Genomic DNA, 22,672 nt, shown 5'->3' with positions numbered 1-22,672 from the left:
GACATAATTCTTAAAACTTGAATTATGACCTGGGTGTATTCATCATACACACACACTATATCATAAATGAGCTGATGACCTTCATTGAAAGGTTCACAAAAACTCACAGAAAAGAAAATATATAAAGTATTAAAATGAGAAGAACCATTTTTATTTACCTTTGATTATTGTGTTACTGCCAACCTCCCTCATTTTCCCAGCAGCTTTTATTTAAGGATTAAAATAGAAACCTAGACTTTCTGGACAAGAAGGACCACTTGCTCTCTGCAAGTGACTAAAACAAAACAAAACAAGTCAAAAAAACCAAACGATCTTTTGAAAATGTCTAACCACCCTCCCAAGTCTATTGCTTCTTCAGAAATCTGTAGATATTGTTAAAACACTTCAGGTGCAAGAAAGCGAGTATGGTCTAGTGGTTAAGAGCTCGGGTTCAGAGTCAGGCTAACCTGCCTTCCTCAAATCACAGCAGGGCCACCACCACCTGCGGCCTCAACAAGCTACCTGACCTTCCTGAACCTGTTTCTCTGTGTTTATAATGGAGCCAAGTATCTGCTTCACAGGGTCATTGTATGGATTAGATGGCATCATGCATGTGAAGTGCTCAGCACAGTCACTAGTCATAATCAACGTAGCTATAAAAGATGCTTAAAAGAGAGCATGGGATCGATAGTCCTTAGAAAAACCAAATAGTACGCCTGGCCTGGGAAAGTCCACTACTCCTAGTTTCACTCATTGGCAAATATCCTGACAATAATTTCTGACAAATGGAAAAGCAAAAAACTCCTATTGGAAACTATCAGAAGATGTAGCTCGTGCACATTAATCATCCAGATTTTCAAAAAATAAATATTTTGTCTTTACCAATCATATCATTTTTAATTGACTAAGACTGTTAAATGTTAATGATGTTAAAGTTATGATTTTTTTTCTTTTATTTTCCAAGTTATTTAATTTAAAAAAATTTTTTTTTGTTATTGCAGTATAGTTGGTTTACAATGCTGTGTTAGTTTCTGGTGTACTGCCTAGTGATTCAGCTATACATATACATATTCTTTTTCATTATAGGCTGTTACAAGGTACTGGATATAGTTCCCTGGTTCTTGTTGTTTATCTATTTTATGTATAGTAGTTAGTATCTGCAAATCCTGAACTCCCAATGTAGCCTTCCAACACCCCCAAATTTTAACCAGAGTTCTGATTTTAAATTCACATTTTATAACACTTTTAAATGGCTACCTGTGCTGCATTTTATTCCCATGCTCCTTAATTACCATGTGCAAGACAGTACATGTGTTGCAATACTGAACTGTTAATTACAGAATTTGGTGATTTTATGTCTTAATACTATATAACTTTCACTCAGCATATAATGTCTTTTCTCTTCCATTAATAAATAAAATATTGTGTCTCAACTCTTGAAGCGTTTCTGTAATTCAGGTTATCAGCCTAAGTGTAACATCGAGAAAAAAGTAACTTTTTATCTACTACTTGAAGGAAAAGCTGACACATCCTTATCCATATTATAATCTAGATGTAAGTATAGTGATGAGATAGACAGAGACAGAAATCGAAATAGAGCTATAACTTGCCCTAATAGAGCTTTGATCTTGCCTGGTTTTGTTCTGCCATGGGGTAACCTGACACAGATATATCTTATCTAATTACCAAATACATCCTGCCTTTTAATTGAAGCAGTAATTATCATTGACTACAATCTTACTGGCAGCTGGATTTTAATAACCAAAATGATTTTTCCTCCTTTCTTTTCCCAGGTGGTAAAACAAAAAAAAAAAGGAGGGTGTAAGAGCAACATAGTAAGAGACATTTCCTCAAATGTGCATCAAGATGGAAACCTTTTGCCTCAGGCTGTCCTTTTGGGTGGCGCTGGTTGGATGTGTAATCGGTGATAATCCTGAGAGCTACAGCACCAATCTCAGTACGCACGTGGACGATTTCACCACTTTTCGTGGGACAGAACTCAGCTTCGTGGTCACCACTCATCGACCCACAAATCTGGCCCTCCCTAGCAACAGTTCCATGCACAACTATTGCCCACAGCAGACTAAGATTACTTCCGCTTTCAAATACATTAACACTGTGATATCATGTACTATTTTCATCGTGGGAATGGTGGGGAATGCGACCCTGCTCAGGATCATTTACCAGAACAAGTGTATGAGGAATGGCCCCAACGCGCTGATAGCCAGCCTTGCCCTTGGAGACCTTATCTATGTGGTCATTGATCTCCCTATCAATGTATTTAAGGTAAGAAGTAACCACAGATGCATTTGCAGGTTTGAATGTATGCTCTGATTCCACAGTTAGGAGAGTTACTGCAGACTTTTCTGACCTTTGGAATTTTAGTCTTTGTTTTTCCTGAGACCAGTTACTGCTACCTTAAAACTCGGTAACATTGTACAATTTTATTTGTTAAATGTTGCACTTATTTTCTAACTTAATTGTTACCAAAATAGTATTTCAGGGATGATTCTTCAAAGTCATGGTCTTTCATGAATCAGATTCTCCTGCGAGCCCTGAGCTTGCAGAGTGGATGGGCGATCTGGGAAAAGATCAGTAGATTTTCCTGAGTTAGTTTCCAGGGTGAGACCTACAGAGCCCAAAAAGTACTTAAGATAAATTATATCTTCAGTTTCAGTTACCTTTTCAATGTGATGCTGTTCAGAAGTCAGATAGCCACAGTATGGCTTGAAACGGGGAGGGCCAATTTAATTTTGACTGTCTGGATGACGTGCTGGCTCCCCGCAGTTATCTGAGCAACTTCAAGATAACGGGGTGCACGTGCTAGCCGGCCAGGGGTGACCTCGTTGAGCACTGTTACTAAAACTGTTTAGGACAGGCCTCCTGTTTCACTGTTGCTTCCTTCACTGCTTCAGTTTACATTTATGGAGTGCCCGCTGTGTGTCCGCCACAAAGCCAGGCAATAAGGACCCAAAGACAATCAGGCAAAGTTAGAGCCTGAGTGGGGGAGGAAGATCCCACCTACTGTTAGGGTGATCACCTTGCTCTGGGGACTGTTTGGTACCAAAACAACTAAAGCCGAAGGGAATCAGACATTCCATATTTGGTCTAGTGGTTGTGAGGGGGAAATTGCTGCAAGAATCCAAATGAACTAAAATTCAAATGAAGTTACATGATCCGTGCCAGATGTTTTGGAATGTCTTTATTCCTAGCCCAGGGAAAGCACTTTCCTTAGCCTTTTTTTTTTTTATTATTTTTCTTCTATGTGTTGTCCATAGAAACAAAACTATTCTTGGCAATAATATTCTGAAATCTGACTTTAAATGGAAAGTTTTGTCAGATGAAGACATGATTAGGTTTAAGAGAAACAATAACCTCAGTTTCCAGTAAATACACTCAAACTATGGTGAAATTATACTAGCCTACCAGGAACATCAGTGGTCTAACAATAAAGACGAGAACAGTCATTAGGATTTTGAGCATTACAAGGAAAACTCATCTCAAAATGACTCCAGGATGCTGTTTGCAAAATTGGGGAAATTAGACCACAAATAAAAATTTAAAAATCACATACCGTCTCTTTCCACAGAATAGCATGAATACATACATGTGTTTTCTATTTGAACTTAAAGCAGGATTTCAGAACCCAGTTATGAGGCAAAAATTGAAAATGTGTAATTAATTTAAAATGTTTAGCATAAGCTATAGATCTTTAATTTTTTTCCTTTTCAAAAGTTTTTGATTTTCTCTTTATGAAATACTACATGAACTCAGCATTTGGCTTCCTCAGTATCTCTCTCTTTTTAAAATTTTTTTATTGAAGTATAGTCAGTTTACAATATTGTGTCAATTTCTGTTGTACAGCTAATGTTTCAGCCATACATATTCATACATATATTCCTTTTCATATTTTTTCACTATAGGTCACTATAGGATATTGAATATAGTTCCCTGTGCTATACAGTAGAACCTTGTTGTTTGTTTTATATATATAGTAGTTAGCATTTGCAATTTCGAGCTCCTAAGCTATCCCTTCCTACCCTCTTTTCCCCCGGGGAACCATAAGTCTGTTTTCTATGTCTGTGAGTCTGTTTCTTTTTCATAAATAACTTCATTTGTGTCTGGTTGTTTTTTTTTTTTTGAGTCCACATATAAGTGATATTACATGATATTTTTATTTCTCTTTTTGGCTTGCTTCATTTAGAATGATAATCTCTGGGTCCATCCATGTTGCTGCATTATTTCATTCTTTTTTGTGGCTGAGTAGTATTCCATTGTAGATATATACCACATTGTTATCAAATCATCTGTCGATTTAGGTTGTTTTGATATCTTGGCTATTGTATATAGTGCTGTGATGAACATTGGGGTGCATGTATCTTCGAATTAAGAGTTCCCTCCGGATATATGCCTGGGAGTGGGATTGCTGGATCATGTGGTAACTCTATTTTCAGTTTTTTAAGGAACCTCCATACTGTTTTCCATAACGGCTGCACCAAGTTACAGTCCCACCAGCAGTGTAGGACTCCATCATTTTCCCCATTGTTTGTGGACTTTTTAGCGATGGCCATTCTGACTGGTATGAGGTGATACCTCATTGTAGTTTTGATTTGCATTTCTCTGATAATTAGTGATATTGAACATTTTTTCATGTGCCTATTGGCCATTTGTTAGGACATCTCTCTTTAATAAGAGATTTGAAAATGCTAACATGACCCATTCACAGTCACAGTGTCAGGTATTAAACACTGATTGTTCATACTTATACAACTAGCTAACCAATCCATCATGGCTCAGGAGAATAATATAAACTGTCTCTGAATTAATAATTCCCATCTGACCATGTGCAAAACAGCTTCTTGGCACATCAATACCTGCTGGGAAGGAGACTTGCTTATCTCTTTGAGGTGTTACCTGACATTCACCAGACTAAACTTCATTTCTATTCCGTAGCCACATTTTAAGTCAGACCACCTGGAATATCTCCAAACTTGGTGAAAATTCAAATAAAACTTTCTTTTACATTCCTATAGCAATGGACAAAAATTAAGACATCCTTATTTGCCCTTATGATTCTTCTTCCCTCTCAGGAATCCAGTACTTTATATACCTTATTGTAGTTCTAAACAACGTGGACAGTTTGATGTGTTTTTACATTGCAGGAATACATTTGTATAATTCCTGTTTTTCTCACACTCATGTAATGAGTCATTTAACCAACATTAATTTTAGAAAGTAAACCTTTGGAGTTAAAAAAAAAATACTCTAGTCATTTCAGTCTTCTTCCAGAGGAAAAGAGAAAAGCATTGGAGTGAACAAAAAAGCCTCATAATATTCAGGGATTATTTCTGCTTTCTCCTATCAGTGCTCTTCTCCAGGATAGGAGACCATGAGGTGTTTCTGTTTGTTTCTCTGACTTTTGCCCGAGAGAGTCAAGAGAAATACTTCCAAGCAATATGAGCTCCAGGCCCTCCTGCCTTTTCTCCACAGCTGCCTCCTGCTGTGAGAGTCTGCTGCTTTGGAGTCTCGCATATCAGACCGCGAGTTCCTCTGACCATGTCAAGCTATCTCTGTATTGCAGGGCAAATGTGTAGCCATCCATCTCACTTTACCATTATGTTTAGGTACCTATGAAAAATGCATAGACTTGGAGAGCATTCTATTAAAAGAATACGTGACGCTTCTTTACCTCCCCTGCTATTAAAGGGATGCATGAAGCCTCTTTGTCTCTCTGACTGTTGGAAGAGTTGGGTTGAAAGGATCTACTGTGATCATTAAAGAAACATGAGTTTTCAAACCACACAGGTCATTGTGTTTAACAATTCTATCGATTGCTGTTATACTCAGTTCTAAGGTGTCTCCAGACAGAGACTGTTGCATTGAGTCATGTTAGAGTAAGTGAAAGTAGACTGTGTGAGGGCTGCATTTTGGGGCAAGCCAAACTTACTGATTAGACTGTAGCAATGTTACAAGAACAAGGAGAGTGCCTGATAAAGGGTTCTTTCTATTCACATTTTATTCTCTTTCTCTCACTTTGAAAGAGGTTGTACTGAAACTGTTTCATGTATCAGCATGATGTAAAACACAACTGAAAAGCAATGCAGCAAGTGTCAGATGGCTGGGCTGACGGCATGGAAGAGGGGTTCACTACACATCTGAATTTCCATGCTTCCTAGCTTATCTCTGTAACTTCAGGATTTCTTCCTCCAGCCTGTACTGGACTTTTCTCGTACTTACTGAGCGCCAATCCTCTCAGAAACACCCAGGAGCTCATACTTCTTGTTAGTTCCCAACATGCATGTGCAGCTCTTGTCCGAATGCCATCCCTACCCCTAAGTAACATTCTTTGCCCTAAATAACCTTCTCAGAGAAGCTGATTGTAGTTGCCAAATTGCTGCTGCTAAAGCATTTACAGATCCTAAATTTAAAAATGAGTTAGGCCTAGAGTTATACCCGTTGCATAAAGAGGAAATAAACCAAAAAGTGGAAATTCTTCTAGCCATTGTTTACACTTGTGCACGCACACAGACGTATACACACGTATACACCTCGTGATGGAATCAGACAGTCTCAGACAATAAAATGTAAAGCAGAAGGAACCAGAGGATGCAGATAAACACCAGTTACCTTCATGCTTTTCAAGCATACAAGGGCCTTGCAAATGGCAATGTTAAAGAAACACTATTATTAAGTTTATCAAGCAACTACTCTATCTGATTTTTAATTATGCAACAGACATAATATCATTAATTTCAGGAGAAGACTGACAAAAACAGGGGAGAGGAAGGGGAAAGAATTAGGAGACCCTTTCAAATATTCACACTTATAACCTAAACTGATAACGGATTCAATTTGTGAAAAAATTACATTATCTGATATCCTGAATTTTCAAGGAATGCAAAACTTGGCCAAGTAGATTAATCTGTATATAAAATATTTGCATTCATAACAATGCCAAAACAATTAAAGGACTGTATCTGTGTTTAGCATTTAGCATCCAAAAAATCCCCAATTACTAAATGCCTATATAGATTAGAAGTACAGAATTTAATAATTATATTCTTTAATGATTTATTTATGCCTTAGAGTGTCATCCATAGGGAGATGGGCTTTTGAATAGAAGGAAACCCCTAAAAGTGATGTTTGTGCAAGGGTGGGCCAAAGCGTGGTGTCATGTGCTTTCAGGATGACAGTCACCCAGATGTGCATAGAGATATGCTCATAAACCACTGCACCTCAGCTTCTGAAGTAGAAACAGGAGTGTGGGGAAATACATGTAGGAGAGAAGTAGAATGGAGAGGATTAGAAATGGTGGCCATGGAAAGAGGGAAGAAGTTGCATCCAATGGCTTGGCATAGAAATCTTGGCACAGCAGGGAGTTGGAACCAGTGATGCCATATAAGACACTGTAGGTGAATAATGTCTCCACTTAGCATGTGGGATAAAGCAGATCAGTGAGAACAAGCTAAGCAGCCAGTGATACATCCAGTAACTGACTGTTGGCTACGAATTCAGTCCCCTTTAAGCAACCACTTCTTCCTGAGGACAACAATGAAAAATAAACAAATACAATTTCTGCATGAAATTATCAGGGATATTTTGCAATGAAAAGCCAAGACTCCCAATATGTTGCCTTGGCAGAGGATCTGAGCAATGTGGAAACCAGAGACATTCACACAGAGCCAATTTGTCTCCATATTAACACAGCCTTTGACATCTTATGCAACTGGGCTCCATCCTGTTGGGGCAGCGATACAAAAGTTGTTTTTTGACACATCAGATCACCAAGGCAATTTCTGTCCAAAAATAAATTGGCACAACTTATATAGATGGTATGCCTCAAACTTAGTAATTGTTCCATAAATTTTTTTTTGTTGAAGTGTAGTTGATTAACAGTGTTGTGTTAATTTCCGGTGTACAGCATAGTAATTCATACATATATGAACATATATATATATTTCTTTTCTTATTCTTCTTCACTATAGGCCATTACAAGATACTGGATATAGTTTCCTGTGCTACACAGTAGGACCTTTTTGTTTTTATTTTATATATAGTAGTATCTGCAAGTCCTGAACTCCCAGTTTGTCTGTCCCTACACCCTTCTTCACCCCAGAACCATGTTTGTTTTCTGTGTCTGTGAGTTTGTCTCTGTTTTGTAAACAAATTCATTTGTATTCTTTTTTTTATGATTCCACATATAAGTGATATTATATGGTATATTTCTTCTTCTTTCTGGCTTACTTCACTTAGTGTGATGATCTCCAGGTCCATCCATGTTGCTGCAAATGGCATTATTTTATTCTTTCTTTTTTCATGGCTGAGTAGTATCCCACTGTATGTATATACCACAACTTCTTTATCCAGTCATCTGTCGATGGACATTTAGGTTGCTTCCATGTCTTGGCTATTGTAAATAGTAGTGCTGTGAGGATTGGGGTGCAGGTATCTTTTCAAATTAGCATTTTCTCTGGATATATGACCAGGAGTGGGATTGCTGGATCATAGGGTAAGTGTTTTGGGGGTTTTTTGAGACCAGTAAAGGAGTTTATTAGGGGTACACTGCCATAGACAATAGTGGGCCACATAGACGAGAGGTGCTGTGTGAGCTTATTTTCAGCTTTTTAAGGAATCTCCTTGCTGTTTTCCATAGTGGCTGCACCAAATTGCATTCCCACCAACAGTGGGATAAATGCTCTTTGATATGATTCAATACAAACTTCTAATCAGATTTTTCTGAGTCCTTCCAGTTGAGATACTGACAGTGATGAAGGTGACAATGACTTGTCAGAGGGCTTCTTCGTGTATGGACAAGGCACAGGGTCTTACCTCTGGTCTGCACACACTGTTCCCCCAAGTTGATCAGATGACCCACCGTTGCACACGTGATCATGGTGTTTCCCTTTTACTCATCATCAAGCAAATTAAAACAAGCCCTTCTCATGTATTCCAGTAATAGTGCTATCAACGGAAAATTAGGTATAGATACTGTATTCCCTAAATTTTAAGAGAGAAGGTGTGTCCCTTCATCAAGCTCTCTGTCCCTTGTGGGTGCATCGCCCCCCACTAATCGGTCCCCATTAGGTAGCTCTAACCCCACCTCCTCACCTGGACACTCTCTCTTCATGCTTTTCCTCTACCTCTCCGTACTCCAGCTAACCAAGAGTACCAAGATGATCCTTCTACCTGGAATATTTTCCCTCATGCCTCCCCTAGCATATTCCACTTTATTCTTCAGATCCCAGCTTAAGCATCTCTTTGTCTGGCAAGTATCCCTGATCTCGACTGGGTCGGCGCCTTTCTCATGTGCTCCCATGACCCCCTCTATCAGCCCTGTACGAGCATCCAATACATGCTGTATCATATCTGCAAGTTCGCTTGCCTGTCTGCCTCTCTAGGCTGCAAGGCCCTTGAGGCACGCTGCCATCCTTCTCATTTATTATGGTATCTCCGTATCCAGCCCTGTGCCCAGCTTTAAAAATATTTGATGAATGAGTAAAATAAGAAAAGGTACTGTATTTGCCTCTGTAAGAATGTTTCTTTCTCATGCAATCCCAGATCTAAAGGCAGACTTGCTCTTTTTAAAAAAAAATTTTTTATTGAAGTAGAGTTGATTTACAGTATTAGTTCCAGGTGTACAGCATAGTGACTCAGTTATACATATTCATACATAGATTTCTTTCCTTTTCAGGTTCTTTTCCATGATAGGTCATTACAAGAAACTGAATATAGTTCCTGTGCCATACAGTAGGTCCTTGTTGTTTATCTACTTTATATATATAATAAGATGTGTCCATTAACACCCAAGACTTGCTTTTTGACTTTATTGAATGTCTCCTTTTTTCTGCAAATCAGGGATGTCTCAGGGTCCATAAATCTGAGAGAAAATGTATGCAATATAGTGACACATCACAACAGGATTGTTTTCCCCTCTTCCCTTTGTCTTTAGAGGTCAAGAGTTCTTTTTCTGTGGTGCCTGTATTGTATTGCCTAATTTCTTCTCTCCCTGATACACAGAGCTGATTGAAGTCTCTTTTCAAGATTTCTGCGCAATATGCATTCTTTGAGTGTAGTTGTAATTGTGGCTTCGATTGAAATATTAAACCTGCAAATGATTGGGAATATCAAAATGAACGTTCATATCGCAAAAGATTTTATTTGCTCTTTAGAGAACAGGAAATAGGTTAATTTTTCTGGCATTGCTGAGACACAGGCACATTGCAAAAGTTCATTATGCTCACCAGCTCACTTAAGGATATATGTACCTATGAAGTGACAGAGTGATAAATTTATTACCCAATTTGCTGTTTGTTATAAGGAAGTTGCCGTCTGGAAAGGCCTCAGAACCCTCTCCAACTACCTCCCCTTCTGGCTTTTCGTTTCCTGTGTCTGGGAACCTCGCTGCTTTCTCTCATGGCCATCATGTTAAGTAATTATTCTCATGTGCGGTGACTGGGCTAACCGTCAGCGTTTGGCTCACAGCACAGTTATTCTCATTTCAGTGATGGAGGGTGGAAACCATCCCTAACTGCAAAGATGGTTCCCATGGTTGAGGAAGGAGCAATGGTTTCAGTCCTGCCCCCATCTGGGAGGCACTGAGTGTGTGAAATGTCGTGGTTGGTGATACTCCTCCATCAGACAGTTCAGATCACAGAAGAGGGTGCTGTGTCCTAAACTTAAACAGTGAGGCATAAACGTTTTACTTTTGAGAAAAGGATTTTCACATATACACTGTGTGTCTGGGTAATGTTGCCCTAATTCCAGCCTTCTGAGCAGTAAAAGCAGATGTTCTGGCTATTTTGTTCTGAAATGTTTCTATAGTGTCTTTATCTTATGAGCTGCCAGCATGTGAGTGTTCTTTCTTTATTATCATGCGAAGTTTATACAGTTAGTATAAAGAGTGTGTGAACTAAAATGAAAGAGGATGGGGCATGAAGTTTACTATCTCTGAAGCTGATTCTAAGACTAGAGTGGTTAAATAAGGAATGTTCTAAGAAATTCTGTCAAAACAAAATTGATATACAGCCAGAAATTCTACAACTGCTTTCTGGATCTACCATAATCTCTTGGGAGCGAGAATAACTGCTTTCTATAGCTACGATTTTATTTTTAACCAGGTCTAATTTTTCTTGGAAAAACTTTCCAACACTATAAAGTTAATAGTAGAAATTAGGTTCAGTAATAGAGCAGAATGTAAGTATCATTCAGTGTAATTTTTGGTAGCCTTATCTTTAAATTTGAACATCAAAACTTTTACAAAACCACGTGCTCTAAAATGTTTATTTAAATTTGTAATGTTTGAAGAGTCCAGTGTTCCTGGACTCAAGAAGCAAAAATCAAGTGTGCCCTCAGAAAGATTTGATACTATTTTTGTGGATGTGCAAATTTAGGGGTCGCTTTTTAGAATTTAAACTTCTCTAGAGTTTCATTGACGTGGTTGGACATCACGGCTGACTTGGAGACTAGTATAAGTAACAGGAGCTAGTCAACTCGTGCTTCCTGTAACACTTATCCTAAACATGGGAGCCCTTTATTTTAGATCAAATTTTATACCAGAAGGTGATTGGGATGGGCAACTGATTAACCGTTTCGTTACTCAGTTAGATCAGGTCTCTCATCTCTAAATGTTCTTCATTTATTCATTCAGTAAATATTTATTGACCTCTGACTATATACCAGTCATTGGGGAAACAGCAGTGAACAAAAACAATCACCCTTGCCCTAATGGAGTTTACCTTCTAGGAGAACAAGATAATAATAAGCAAGTTCATAAGTAAATATGTAGTAAGTGAGATAACTGCTAAGGAGAAAAGTAAATGAGGGGAGAGGAATAAAAGAATGGGGAGAGGATATTCATTTTAGAGTGAGTGGCTGAAGAAGACCTTAATACAAGGTGATGCTGAGTAAAAACTAAAACATGAAAAGAGCACACCATGCTACTGTCTGAAGTAAGGGCATCCAGCCAGAGGCAAGTGCAAAGGCCCTGGGGCAGGAATGTGCCTGGGGCAGGGGGAGATGTTAAAGGAACAGTAAGGAGGCCATGGTGGTTCAGTGAAAGGGAGAGAGAAGTAACAGATGAGGTCACATGGATACTGGGGTAGGCCAGGCAATGGAGCGGGAAGCAGATAACACAGGGGGTAACAATATATATAATCTATTTATTGTCCAAATCAGGATGCTTTACAAGTGAAAGGAAACACTATCAATAATTGCATTTGGACAACAGGCATAAGCCAAGACTGCCCTAGAAAAAAATAGGAAACATAGTCACTCTACCTATACACCTTTTTAAAGCCATTAGCCTTTTTCTCTGAGTGAGATCGGAAGACTTTAGAAGGTTATGAGCAGATGCACTACATGATCTGGTTTACATTTTAACAAGGACACTCTGGCTACTGTGTTGAGAAGGATTTCTTGAATCAATGAAAGAAAAATATGCAGTCTTAAAATATGTTATGCCTACCAACTTATAGCCTGAGAACACTACCTCCTAATGCTTAATTAGTGTTCACTCTGTGCTAAGCTAACGCATTTGATCAGCACAGTAAATTATCATGCACAACTGTTCCCTGAAAAGGAAGAAACTGAGGCACAGTGTTTAAGGAAGGTCCTCGAGGTTACACAGCTAGCAAGTAGCAGAGCCAGGATTTGGATCCAGCTTGATCCCAAAGGCTATGCCATTAGCTAAGCTGCCACACAGCTTCTCTTCCATATGCTCGTAAGGCAAACTTGATAGTCCAGATGTCATCCCTAGTGCAGAAATATATTTTCAAAGACTGCGTTCAAAGATAAAGTCATCCCTTTTCCTCTCCTGCATTAAATGCAATACTTCTTTAGTTGCTTATGTAAGACAGAAGTAACACACTATAAAGGAAAGTGTGTACAAAATAGACTGGTCTCCAGAATAACATTTATGTTGTTAAGTCTTGCCGATTGCATTGGAACATCTGGTAAACAGATTTTTGTATTCTATACTCTTTGTCATGTTGGTGAATTCAACTGACAGAAGGGAGCCAGAAAAAAAAATCAACTGAAAAAATAATATTAAGTTCTTTGATGGACTGATTGCCTAGCCACATACATCTGCTCATCTGGTTGGAAGGACACTTTTTGCCTCATTCAGTTATCACTGGAAAGGCTAGGCAATTTGTGGGTATGAGATAGAAAAATGAGTGTCTGTGGCTAGCATACAGTTTCAGTTGCAGTACAAACATCTGATTTTATTGATCAAACGAAATATTGCATTTCTAGATGTTCCTCCCTAGGAGTTTACCAGATGCACAGGACTTAAAAGGAGAATGTGAAAGTGTAATGAGTGATATTTGAGAATATGTCGCAAATGATATTTAGAAAGAAGCTAGAAATAAAATACCTAGGAATAAACTTAACCAAGGAGGTGAAAGACCTATACTCTGAAAACTATAAAACATTGATGAAGGAAATTGAAGATAAGGCAAAGAAATGGAAAGATAGCCCATTATCTTAAATTGGAAGAATTAATATTGTTATAATGGCCATACTACCCAAAGCAATCTACAGATTTAATGTGATCCCTATCATAATACCTACGACATTTTTCACAGAACTAGAATGAATAATTCTAAAATTTATATGGGACCACAAAAGACCCCAAATTGCCAAAGCTATCTTGAAAAAAAGAACAAAGCTGGAGGTATCACTGTCCCTGACTACAGACAATACCACAAAGCTACAGTAATTAAAACAGTATGAAACCAGCATAAAAAAACAGACACATAGATCAATGGAACAGAACAGAGAGCCCAGAAATAAACCCACACACTTATTGTCAATTAATCTTCAACAATGGAGGCAAAACTATACAATGGAGAAAAGACAATCTCTTCAATAAGCTGAGCTGGGAAAACTGAACAATTACATGTAAAACAATGAGGTTAGAACATTTCCTCACACCATATACAAAAATAAACTCAAAATGAATTAAAGACCTAAATGTAAGAACTGAAACCACAAAACTCCTAGAAGAGAACATAGGTAGAACAATTGTTAACATAAATCATAGCAATATGTTTTTGGATCTGTTTCCTAAGACAAAAGAAATAAAAGCAAAATGAAATAAATGAGACCTAATTAAACTTAAAAGCCTTTGCACAGCAAAGGAAACCATTGACAAAACAAAAAGGCAACCTGTTGAATGGGAGAAAATTGTTGCAAATGATATGACCAAGAAGGGGTTAATATCCAAAATATTCGTACAACTCAAATAAAAAAAAAAACTCAATCAAAAAATAGGCAGAACATCTGAATAGACATTATTCCAAAGAAAACATACAGCTGGCTAACAGGCGCATGAAAAGATACTTAACATTGCTAATTAGTAGAGAAATGCAAATCAAAACAACAATGAGATATCACCTCGCATCTGTCATGATGGCTATCATCAAAAAGTCTACAAATAACAATTGTTGGCAAGGATGTGGAGAAAAGGGAACCCTTGTACACTGTTGATGGAAATGTGAATTGGTGCAACCACTAGAAACAGCATGGAATACAGTATGGAGGTTCCTCAAAAAACTAAAAACAGAACTAACATATGATCTGCTCCTAGGTATATATCTGGAAAAAATGAAAATACGAATTGGAAAAGATACATACACCCCAATGTTCATAGTAGCATTATTTACAATAGCCAAATATGGAAGCAGATAAATGGATAAAGAAGATGTGGTGTATATATGCAGTGGAACACTACTCAACCAGAAAAAAAGAATGAAAGTCTTTCTTTTACAGCAATGTGGATGGACCTAGAAAATATTATGCTTTGTGAAGTAAGTCAGGCAGAAAAAGGCAAATACTGTACGATATCACTTGTGGAATCTTAAAAAAAAAAAAGAATGTATATAGCAAAACAGAAGCAGGCTCACAGATATAGAAAACAAACTAGTGCTTACCATTGTAGGGGACGTAGGGGTATTGGACTAAGAGATATAAACTACTACTTGTAAAATAGATAAACAACAAGGATATATTGTATAGCACTGGGAATTATAGCCATTATTTTGTAACAACTTTTAATGGAGCATAATCTATAAAAATACTGAATCACTGTTACACACTTGAAATTAATATAATATTGTAAATCAGCTGTACTTCAATAAAATTTTAAAAAGCTAGAAATCCTCAATTTTAAAAAATTTCATGTGAAATTGAATTAAATGGTTTCATTAAATCTGAAGATTTTTGAATAAGGAACTTTATTAACTTTGCTAATTTTAAAAGCAACCAGTAAAGCAAACAACTCTGAGCATGTTCAAAACATCCAAAATCATTCCTTTCAAAGTGTAGAAGGTAATGGACACACGTCTCTTTGCCAAATAAAACCCTATCCCACCTGGGTTTTATGTCAGATAAAGCCCCAACTCACACATTTACTAAGTGTCTACAGAAAACACAAAGAAATCTAGGACCGCACCGCCATGCCTTTGAGCGGCCCACGTTCTATGTGAGGATACAAACATATACTCAATCGAGTTAGCCCAAGTGCCAGGGAAAGTTTATACTCAGTGTTTTGTGAATTTTTTGAGACCACGGAACACAACTTTGCGGAAAAGGAACATAACATTTTGAATGTCAGACACCTACTAGCATTTTCTTTAAAAACAGAAAAGCTGTCATCTCTCCTTCTCCTAAAGTAACATACACAGCTAAACCAAACGTCATCAAGTTAACCTCAACATACACAGATATAAAATTAGGTTTCAGCATGTTCCATTACTGCTATAGGAAGTGGTCATTTATTTTAAAACTTTAAAAAATATGAAACGGATTAAAAAGCACTGATTACAGACAGTAAATGTTATGAGAGTTTAAGTCGGACTGGTGAAATTTTCCACACAATCTCACTGAGGTTATTTTTGTTAAATGACATATTTTGGGTATGACAGTTTCTAGGTAAAACTTGGAGGTTTAGCTGTAATCTGGTTACTATATTATTCTAAGACAAGATTAGTAAGGGAGGGTTGTTAGAGAAATTTACCAAAGTGTAGCATATGAAGACAGATCTAAAAGAAAGTCTTTCCTAATATCAATAACAAAATTTGCATTGCAACATCCATAAAAAAGAAATTTAATTTATCAAAACTTCTGACTAGATTTTCTTTAATTTTTTAAAATAAAATTTTAATTTTGGAATAACTTTAGATGTACAGAAGTTGCAAAGATAGTACAGAGAATTCCCACATACCCTTCGCCCAGCTTCCCCGAATGTTAATATCTTACATCATCAAGGTATGTTTGTTAAAACTAAAAATAATATCAGATTTCACAATTTTTAAAAGTATGTGCCTTTTTATGGTCTTTTAAAAATTGCGATAAAATGTGTGTAACATAAAATGTATCCTTAGTGACACTCAGTACATTCACAATGTTGTACAAACAGCACCACTATCTAGTTCTGGAACATTTTAATCACCCCGAAAGGAAACCCCGTACCCACAAAGCAGCCACTCTCCAATACCTCCCTCTCCGAGCCCTTGATAACCACCAATAGGATTGCACGGTTTCTGTTTCCAGGATTCACCCCAGATACTGCGTTGCATTTAGTCATATTTGTTTTTCACTCTTTAGGTCATGTAAAGCTGTTTCTAAATATTTTATACTGTGGGGAAGCGCCAGTTAATATGCTTGATTGGTGTTCAAGGAAACGGGCCAGCTAGTCCTCACTCTCCTCTGCACCAGTCTAATAGCCACTCACCTGGCTTTCTTGTCTCTGGTTTTCTCGCCACCACCATCTCTACCTGTCTTAGGTAACACTGGCTAAATGTCTCCTCCTCATCGCGTGTTTCTTGCCTCTTTTATTAGCTAGTATCCTGAGTGTTATCCTGCACCGTGGTCTACTAATGGTATCTTGCTTTTCTCCACAAGAGCGTAAGTTCCTGAGGCAGGAACCATGCTGCCTTCCACAGCAAGTAACATAGTCCTATGCATAAGGCATACAGCCACTGACTAGATTGCAAACGGAACTTACCGTGGTCTTACAATGCGCTTAATACATACTCTCAAGAAGGTATTCAGGGCTATGGGAAAAGTGTGAGCATTGGCTTTTGCAATCTTACGATTATGCCTTTACACTTAGATAATTTGTTGAAACTTTCCCTGCTTTTTGTTTGGAGGAAATAGTTAGCCTCACAGTAATATTTTTATTGGTTTTAGGGAGTGACCTCAAAATTGCCTCCAGCTCCTGGGTCACCATAAAGGAGGGGAAGTAAATCCGCAGGGAAGTCGTAAGCACTGAGGTGATGTTCCAGGGCTGAACTTGCAAGCACTGAGGACTCACCGCATGGCCTTTCTCCCGTCTGATTCTCTGACCCAGGGGTGGGCAAGCCACAGCCACGATGAGCCCAATCTGGCCCAAAGCCTATTTCTGTTAATGAAGTTTTTATTGGAACACAGCCATACCCATTGCTTACAGAAATAGTTTCAACAGATACCAGATGGTCTACAAAGCGTAAAATATTTACTATCTGGCCGTTTCCAGAAAAAGTTTATCAACCCCTAGGGCATCTCACCAACTGCCCTGCCCCTGCCTTTCATCCTTGCTTCTCATCCTCCTCCATTTTGTCCCAGAGGAGGTCAGAGCTCAAGATCTGAGCTTCGAAAATATGACTAAGTCTTCATAACCTTATATATTCTTAATTGGCTTATATCTACAACCCCCTTCCCCAAACAGTAAATGGGCATAATCCCAAAAGATCCAAGTATGTTTCCTTTTTTAAAATGGTTTGCGATTGATCTTGAATAAATCGCTTGATCTCTCAAGTCATTACTTTTGTATGAAAAAATAAAAAATGCCCATCGCACGGAATGCCATTCACAGTGACACATAGTAGGCCTGTTCCTGCGGTGACTGATGACATCGGTGAGACGATCCGCCCAGGGTTCTTCCCCTTCCTTCTTCCTCCCCATTTGTGTTAGCAAACATCAGAACTCTGGCCTCCTCGAGAGTCTTAACAACTGGGTATCCTTGAAAACTGCTGGACAAAATCATGCATTTTCTGATCAAAACTGAAGTTTTAAACGCTTTGTCATGCGCTTAGAGATGTTCGTTCCAATGTCTTTCAAGTAATTAAGAACAGCACTAAACCAGGAGGCCAGATCTTTGGACAGCCACTTATGTTTCAGTTAAAAAAGAAAAAGAATGAAGTAAAGAAGATGTTTGCTTTTATTCTAGGGAAATGTCATACAAAACAAAACAAAAAAATTAGAAGTACTCTCCAGAGATCTTAAAGATAAAAGCTTTACATACTTGAAATTATTTGATCAGAAAATCACTACATTTCATATTTCTTTCTTTTAATTATTATTATTTTTTAATTTGTATGGGGGATGCAATTAGGTTTAATTTTAGGTTTATTTATTTATTTTTTTAAATGGAGGTACTGGGGATTGAACTCAGGACCTCATGCATGCTAGGTAGGTACTCTACCACTGAGCTATGCCCTCCCCACTTATATTTCTTTGATAGGCCAATTAAATTATATGGTCATAACTAAAAATAGATGAATTTTTTTATCTTTGGGAAATAAAATTTAAGGAATATTTATTTGTTAATGGATAGAAAGGCCATGTTCTAGACAAAGGGGAAGATGGGGGAAATACAAGAAATACTCCATGTTCCAAAATGCTGTGTGTATGCACTTGTGTATGCATGTGATTTTGCAGCACAGCTATCGTGGGTATACATCAGACCTTTTCATTTTTTTAATATTTTAATTTTATTTTGGGGGGTAATTAGGTTTATTTATTTATTTACTTAACAGAGGTACTGGAGATTGAACCCAGGACCTCATACATGCCAAGCATGTGCTCTACCACTGAGCTATATTCTCCCCATTAGACCTTTTTAAATTATTGGGGAAGGAAGGAGGAGCCACAGGGGATGGGAGAAAGAAGTCAGAGTTGGGTGATGGAGATCCATCCTTGGGACTCTACTCTTAAGACGCTGTGTAACTCATCAGGCACACCAAAGATAGTTCATGTACACTTCAGGAAAGGGTGGGGTAAGGAAGGAGGGAGGGAGGGAGGGAGGGAGGCAGCCTAGAATCTCAGAATGTGAAGAGTCAACAGTTGTAGTTCCAACTATGTGAACCAGAACTTGGAGCTATTTATAATTTTACAGAGACACTAATTCAAATTGGCCCTGCTTAAGTGGGGAGGGTATAGCTCAGTGGTAGAGCACCCACTTAGCATGCACTAGATTCCATCCCCAGTGCCGCCATTAAAAAAAGGAATAAATAAGTAAATAAACCTAATCCCTCTGCCTCAAAAAAATTAAAAAACAAAAACAAAAAACAGATTGGCCCTGCTTGCAGGCTGATATAATAAAGGCTGTCTCTCAGCTGATAGACCAGAGTTCACCTCTACTGCAGTTTTGAAATTTTTTACTTGTTTGCAATAACTCTAGTAACTCTCATAAAATGATAAATATTTGGTTTGTAGAAATGGCTCAGAAGAAAAAAACTGGTACTCGAATTGAAGATGTCTAATAAAGTAGTATTTCTTAGCCAGAAATTTTGGATAGTTGAATGAGTGGAGAAAAGCAAGTGCCTTAGGGCTTAATACTTGTCATTCAATCACTTTTTAGGTTCTGTGACCCTCAGTATATCCCCATATTCTGTTCAAACTACCTCTTCTCTGCTAAAGACACACAAGATCCATGACTAATGGTTAAGGTGCTAACTTTTATGTTATTTCTACTGCAATCAAAAAAAAATTTTAATTTCAAACTATGCATTTAAATGAAAATGTAAAAGTATACAACAAGGGATAAAAAGGAAGATCTCAAAATCACAGTCTATAGAACAAATAAAAAAACTGATTAATAAGACCTCATCAAAATTTTAAACTTTTCCTCTGAAAAGAAACCTCTTAAGAGGATGAGAAAATGAGCTACAAACTGGAGAAAATATTTGCAATCAACATGTCCAACCAAAGGAGCGATATTTAGGATATAATAAAAACTCTCAAAACTCAACAACAACAAAAAAATCCAGACAGGAAATGGGCAAAAGATATGAACAGAAATTTTATTGACGAGGACATAAAAGTGGCCCCTAAACAGGTGAAAAGATGGTCCACATTATTAGCCATTAGGGAAATACAAAATTGAAACCACAGTGAGATATCACTACACACCTATCAGAATGAGTAAAATTTAAAAATAGTAACAACACCTAATGCTGGCAAAGATGAGGAGAAACTGAATCACTCATAGATTGCTGGTGAGAATGGGAAATTGTAGGACCACTCTAGAAAAGAGTTTGGAAGTTCATTATAAAACTAAGCATGCAATTACCATGAGACCTAGCAATTGCTCTCTTGGACATTTATCCCACAGAAATGAAAATTACATTCATGCAAACACCTGTTTGTGCATGTCCATAGTCGCTTTATTTGTAATGCCTGAACCTGGAAGCAACCCAGATGTTCTTCAAACAAACTGGTATATTCATTCCATAGGGTACTACTCAGTGATAAAAAGGAACAAGCTGTTGATACACGCAATAACTTGGATAAATCTCAAGGGAATCATGCTGAGCAAAAACAAACAAACAAAAAAGCCTATCTCAAAATATTACATACTATATGATTTTACTTAATTCCATTCATATAACAACCTTGAACTGACAGAGTTATTGAGAAGGAGGACAGATTAATGGTTGCCAGGAGCTAGGGATTTCAAGGGAGAGAGGAGGGTAGTGTGGTTATAAGAGGTCATTTTAAGGGATCCTTGTGATGGATCTGGTCCATCTTGGCTGGTGGTTGATACACAAACCTACACATGTGATTACATTGCATAAATACAAACAAATGAGTCATACTGGAGAAATATGAATATCACTGGATCATATCAATGTGAAAAAATGGTTGTACCAGTTTATATTCCCACCAGCATTATATGAGGGTTCCAGTTCCTCCACATCCTCATCAACACTTTTATTATTGTCAGTCTTTTTCATTATAGCCATTCTAATGATGTGTAGTGACATCTTAGTGTGGCTTTAATGTGCATTTCCCTATGATGAATGATGTTGAGCATTTTTCATTTTCATGTACTTAGCTATTTGTGTTTCTACTTTGATGAAAGGTCTATTTAAATCTTTCACTCTTTTTAATTATGTTATTTGTCTTTATTTGTTTAATTGTAGGAATTCTTTATATACTCTGGACAGAAGTCCTTCATCAGATACATGATTTGCAAAAAAATAAATAAATAAGTCATAAGATATATAGTTTGCAAATATTTTTTCCCACTCTGTGGTTTTTCTTTTCATTTTTTAAATGGTGTCTTTTGAAGAGTAAAACATTTTAATTTTGATTAAATCCAGTTTATCAAATTTTTCTTTTATGGATCATATTTCTAATGTCATAACTACAAAGTCTTTGCCTAAATCAAGATCACAGAGAAAGGCTCTTATGTTTTTTCTAACAGTTTTATAATTTTAGCCCTTACATTTAGATCTATGACCACAGTTAATTTTTGTGTACTGTATGAGGTAAGCATCTAAGTTCCTTTTTTTCAAAGACATATCCAAGTGTTCCAACACCTTTTTAAATTTTTAACATTTTTATTAAGATAGAATTAACATATTATATTAATGTCAAGTGTACAACATAATGATTTGCTGTAAGTACATATTGCCAACACCATTTACTGAAAAGACTATTCTTTCCTCACCAAATTATCTTGGCACCTTTGTTAATACTTAACTGATGATAAATGTAAGGGTTTATTTCTGGACTTTCTTTTCTATTCCAATTACCTGTGTGCCTACTGTTATGCCAGTACAATCCAGTCTTGACTACTGTAGTTTATAGTAAGTTTATGTTTTGGTTTGGGGTGGTTTTTTTTTAATTTTTTATTGAGTTATAGTCATTTTACAATGTTGTGTCAAATTCCAGTGTAGAGCATAATTTTTAAGTTATACATGAACATATATATATATTCGTTGTCACATTTTTTCCCATTGTGAGCTACCATAAGATCTTGTATATATTTCCCTGTGCTATACAGTATAATCTTGTTTATCTATTCTACATTTTGAAATCCCAGTCTGTCCCTTCCCACCCCCCGCCCTCTTGGCAACCACAAGTTTATATTCTATGTCTGTGAGTCTGTTTCTGTTTTGTATTTATGTTTTGTTTGGTTTTTTTTTAGATTCCACATATGAGCGATCTTATATGGTATTTTTCTTTCTCTTTCTGGCTTACTTCACTTAGAATGACATTCTCCAGGAAAATCCATGTTGCTGCAAATGGCATTATGTGGTCAGTTTTTATGGCTGAATAGTATTCCATTGTATAAATATACCACTTCTTCTTTATCCAGTCGTCTGTTGATGGACATTTAGGCTGTTTCCATGTCTTGGCTATTGTAAATGTGCTGCTATGAACACTGGGGTGCAGGTGTCTTTTTGAAGTAGGGTTCCTTCTGGATATATGCCCAGGAGCGGGATTCCTGGGTCATATGGTAAGTCTATTCCTAGTCTTTTGAGGAATCTCCATACTGCTTTCCATAGTGGCTGTACTAAACTGCATTCCCACCAGCAGTGTAGGAGGATTCCCTTTTCTTCACAGCCTCTCCAGCATTTGTCATTTGTGGATTTTTGAATGATGGCCATTCTTACTGGTGTGAGGTGATACCGCATTGAGTTTT

The 22,672-nt window shown here is 37.3% G+C and overlaps 1 protein-coding gene across 1 annotated transcript in view; it reads left to right on the top strand.

The window, feature by feature from the left end:
- EDNRA (endothelin receptor type A) overlaps positions 1-22,672 on the top strand; it is a 62,536-nt gene that overhangs the window by 2,771 nt on the left and 37,093 nt on the right. Inside the window, exon 2 of the mRNA XM_006209930.4 lies at positions 1,773-2,265. Coding sequence (XP_006209992.1) covers positions 1,834-2,265 — 432 coding nt within the window. The 5' untranslated portion in view covers positions 1,773-1,833. The remainder of the gene's footprint in view (positions 1-1,772; positions 2,266-22,672) is intronic.

Source organism: Vicugna pacos, chromosome 2 (assembly GCF_048564905.1).
Source record: "Vicugna pacos chromosome 2, VicPac4, whole genome shotgun sequence".
Lineage (NCBI taxonomy): Eukaryota > Metazoa > Chordata > Mammalia > Artiodactyla > Camelidae > Vicugna > Vicugna pacos.
The sequence above is the reverse complement of the archived record's forward strand: the minus strand, read 5'-3'. Positions and strand labels throughout refer to the sequence as shown.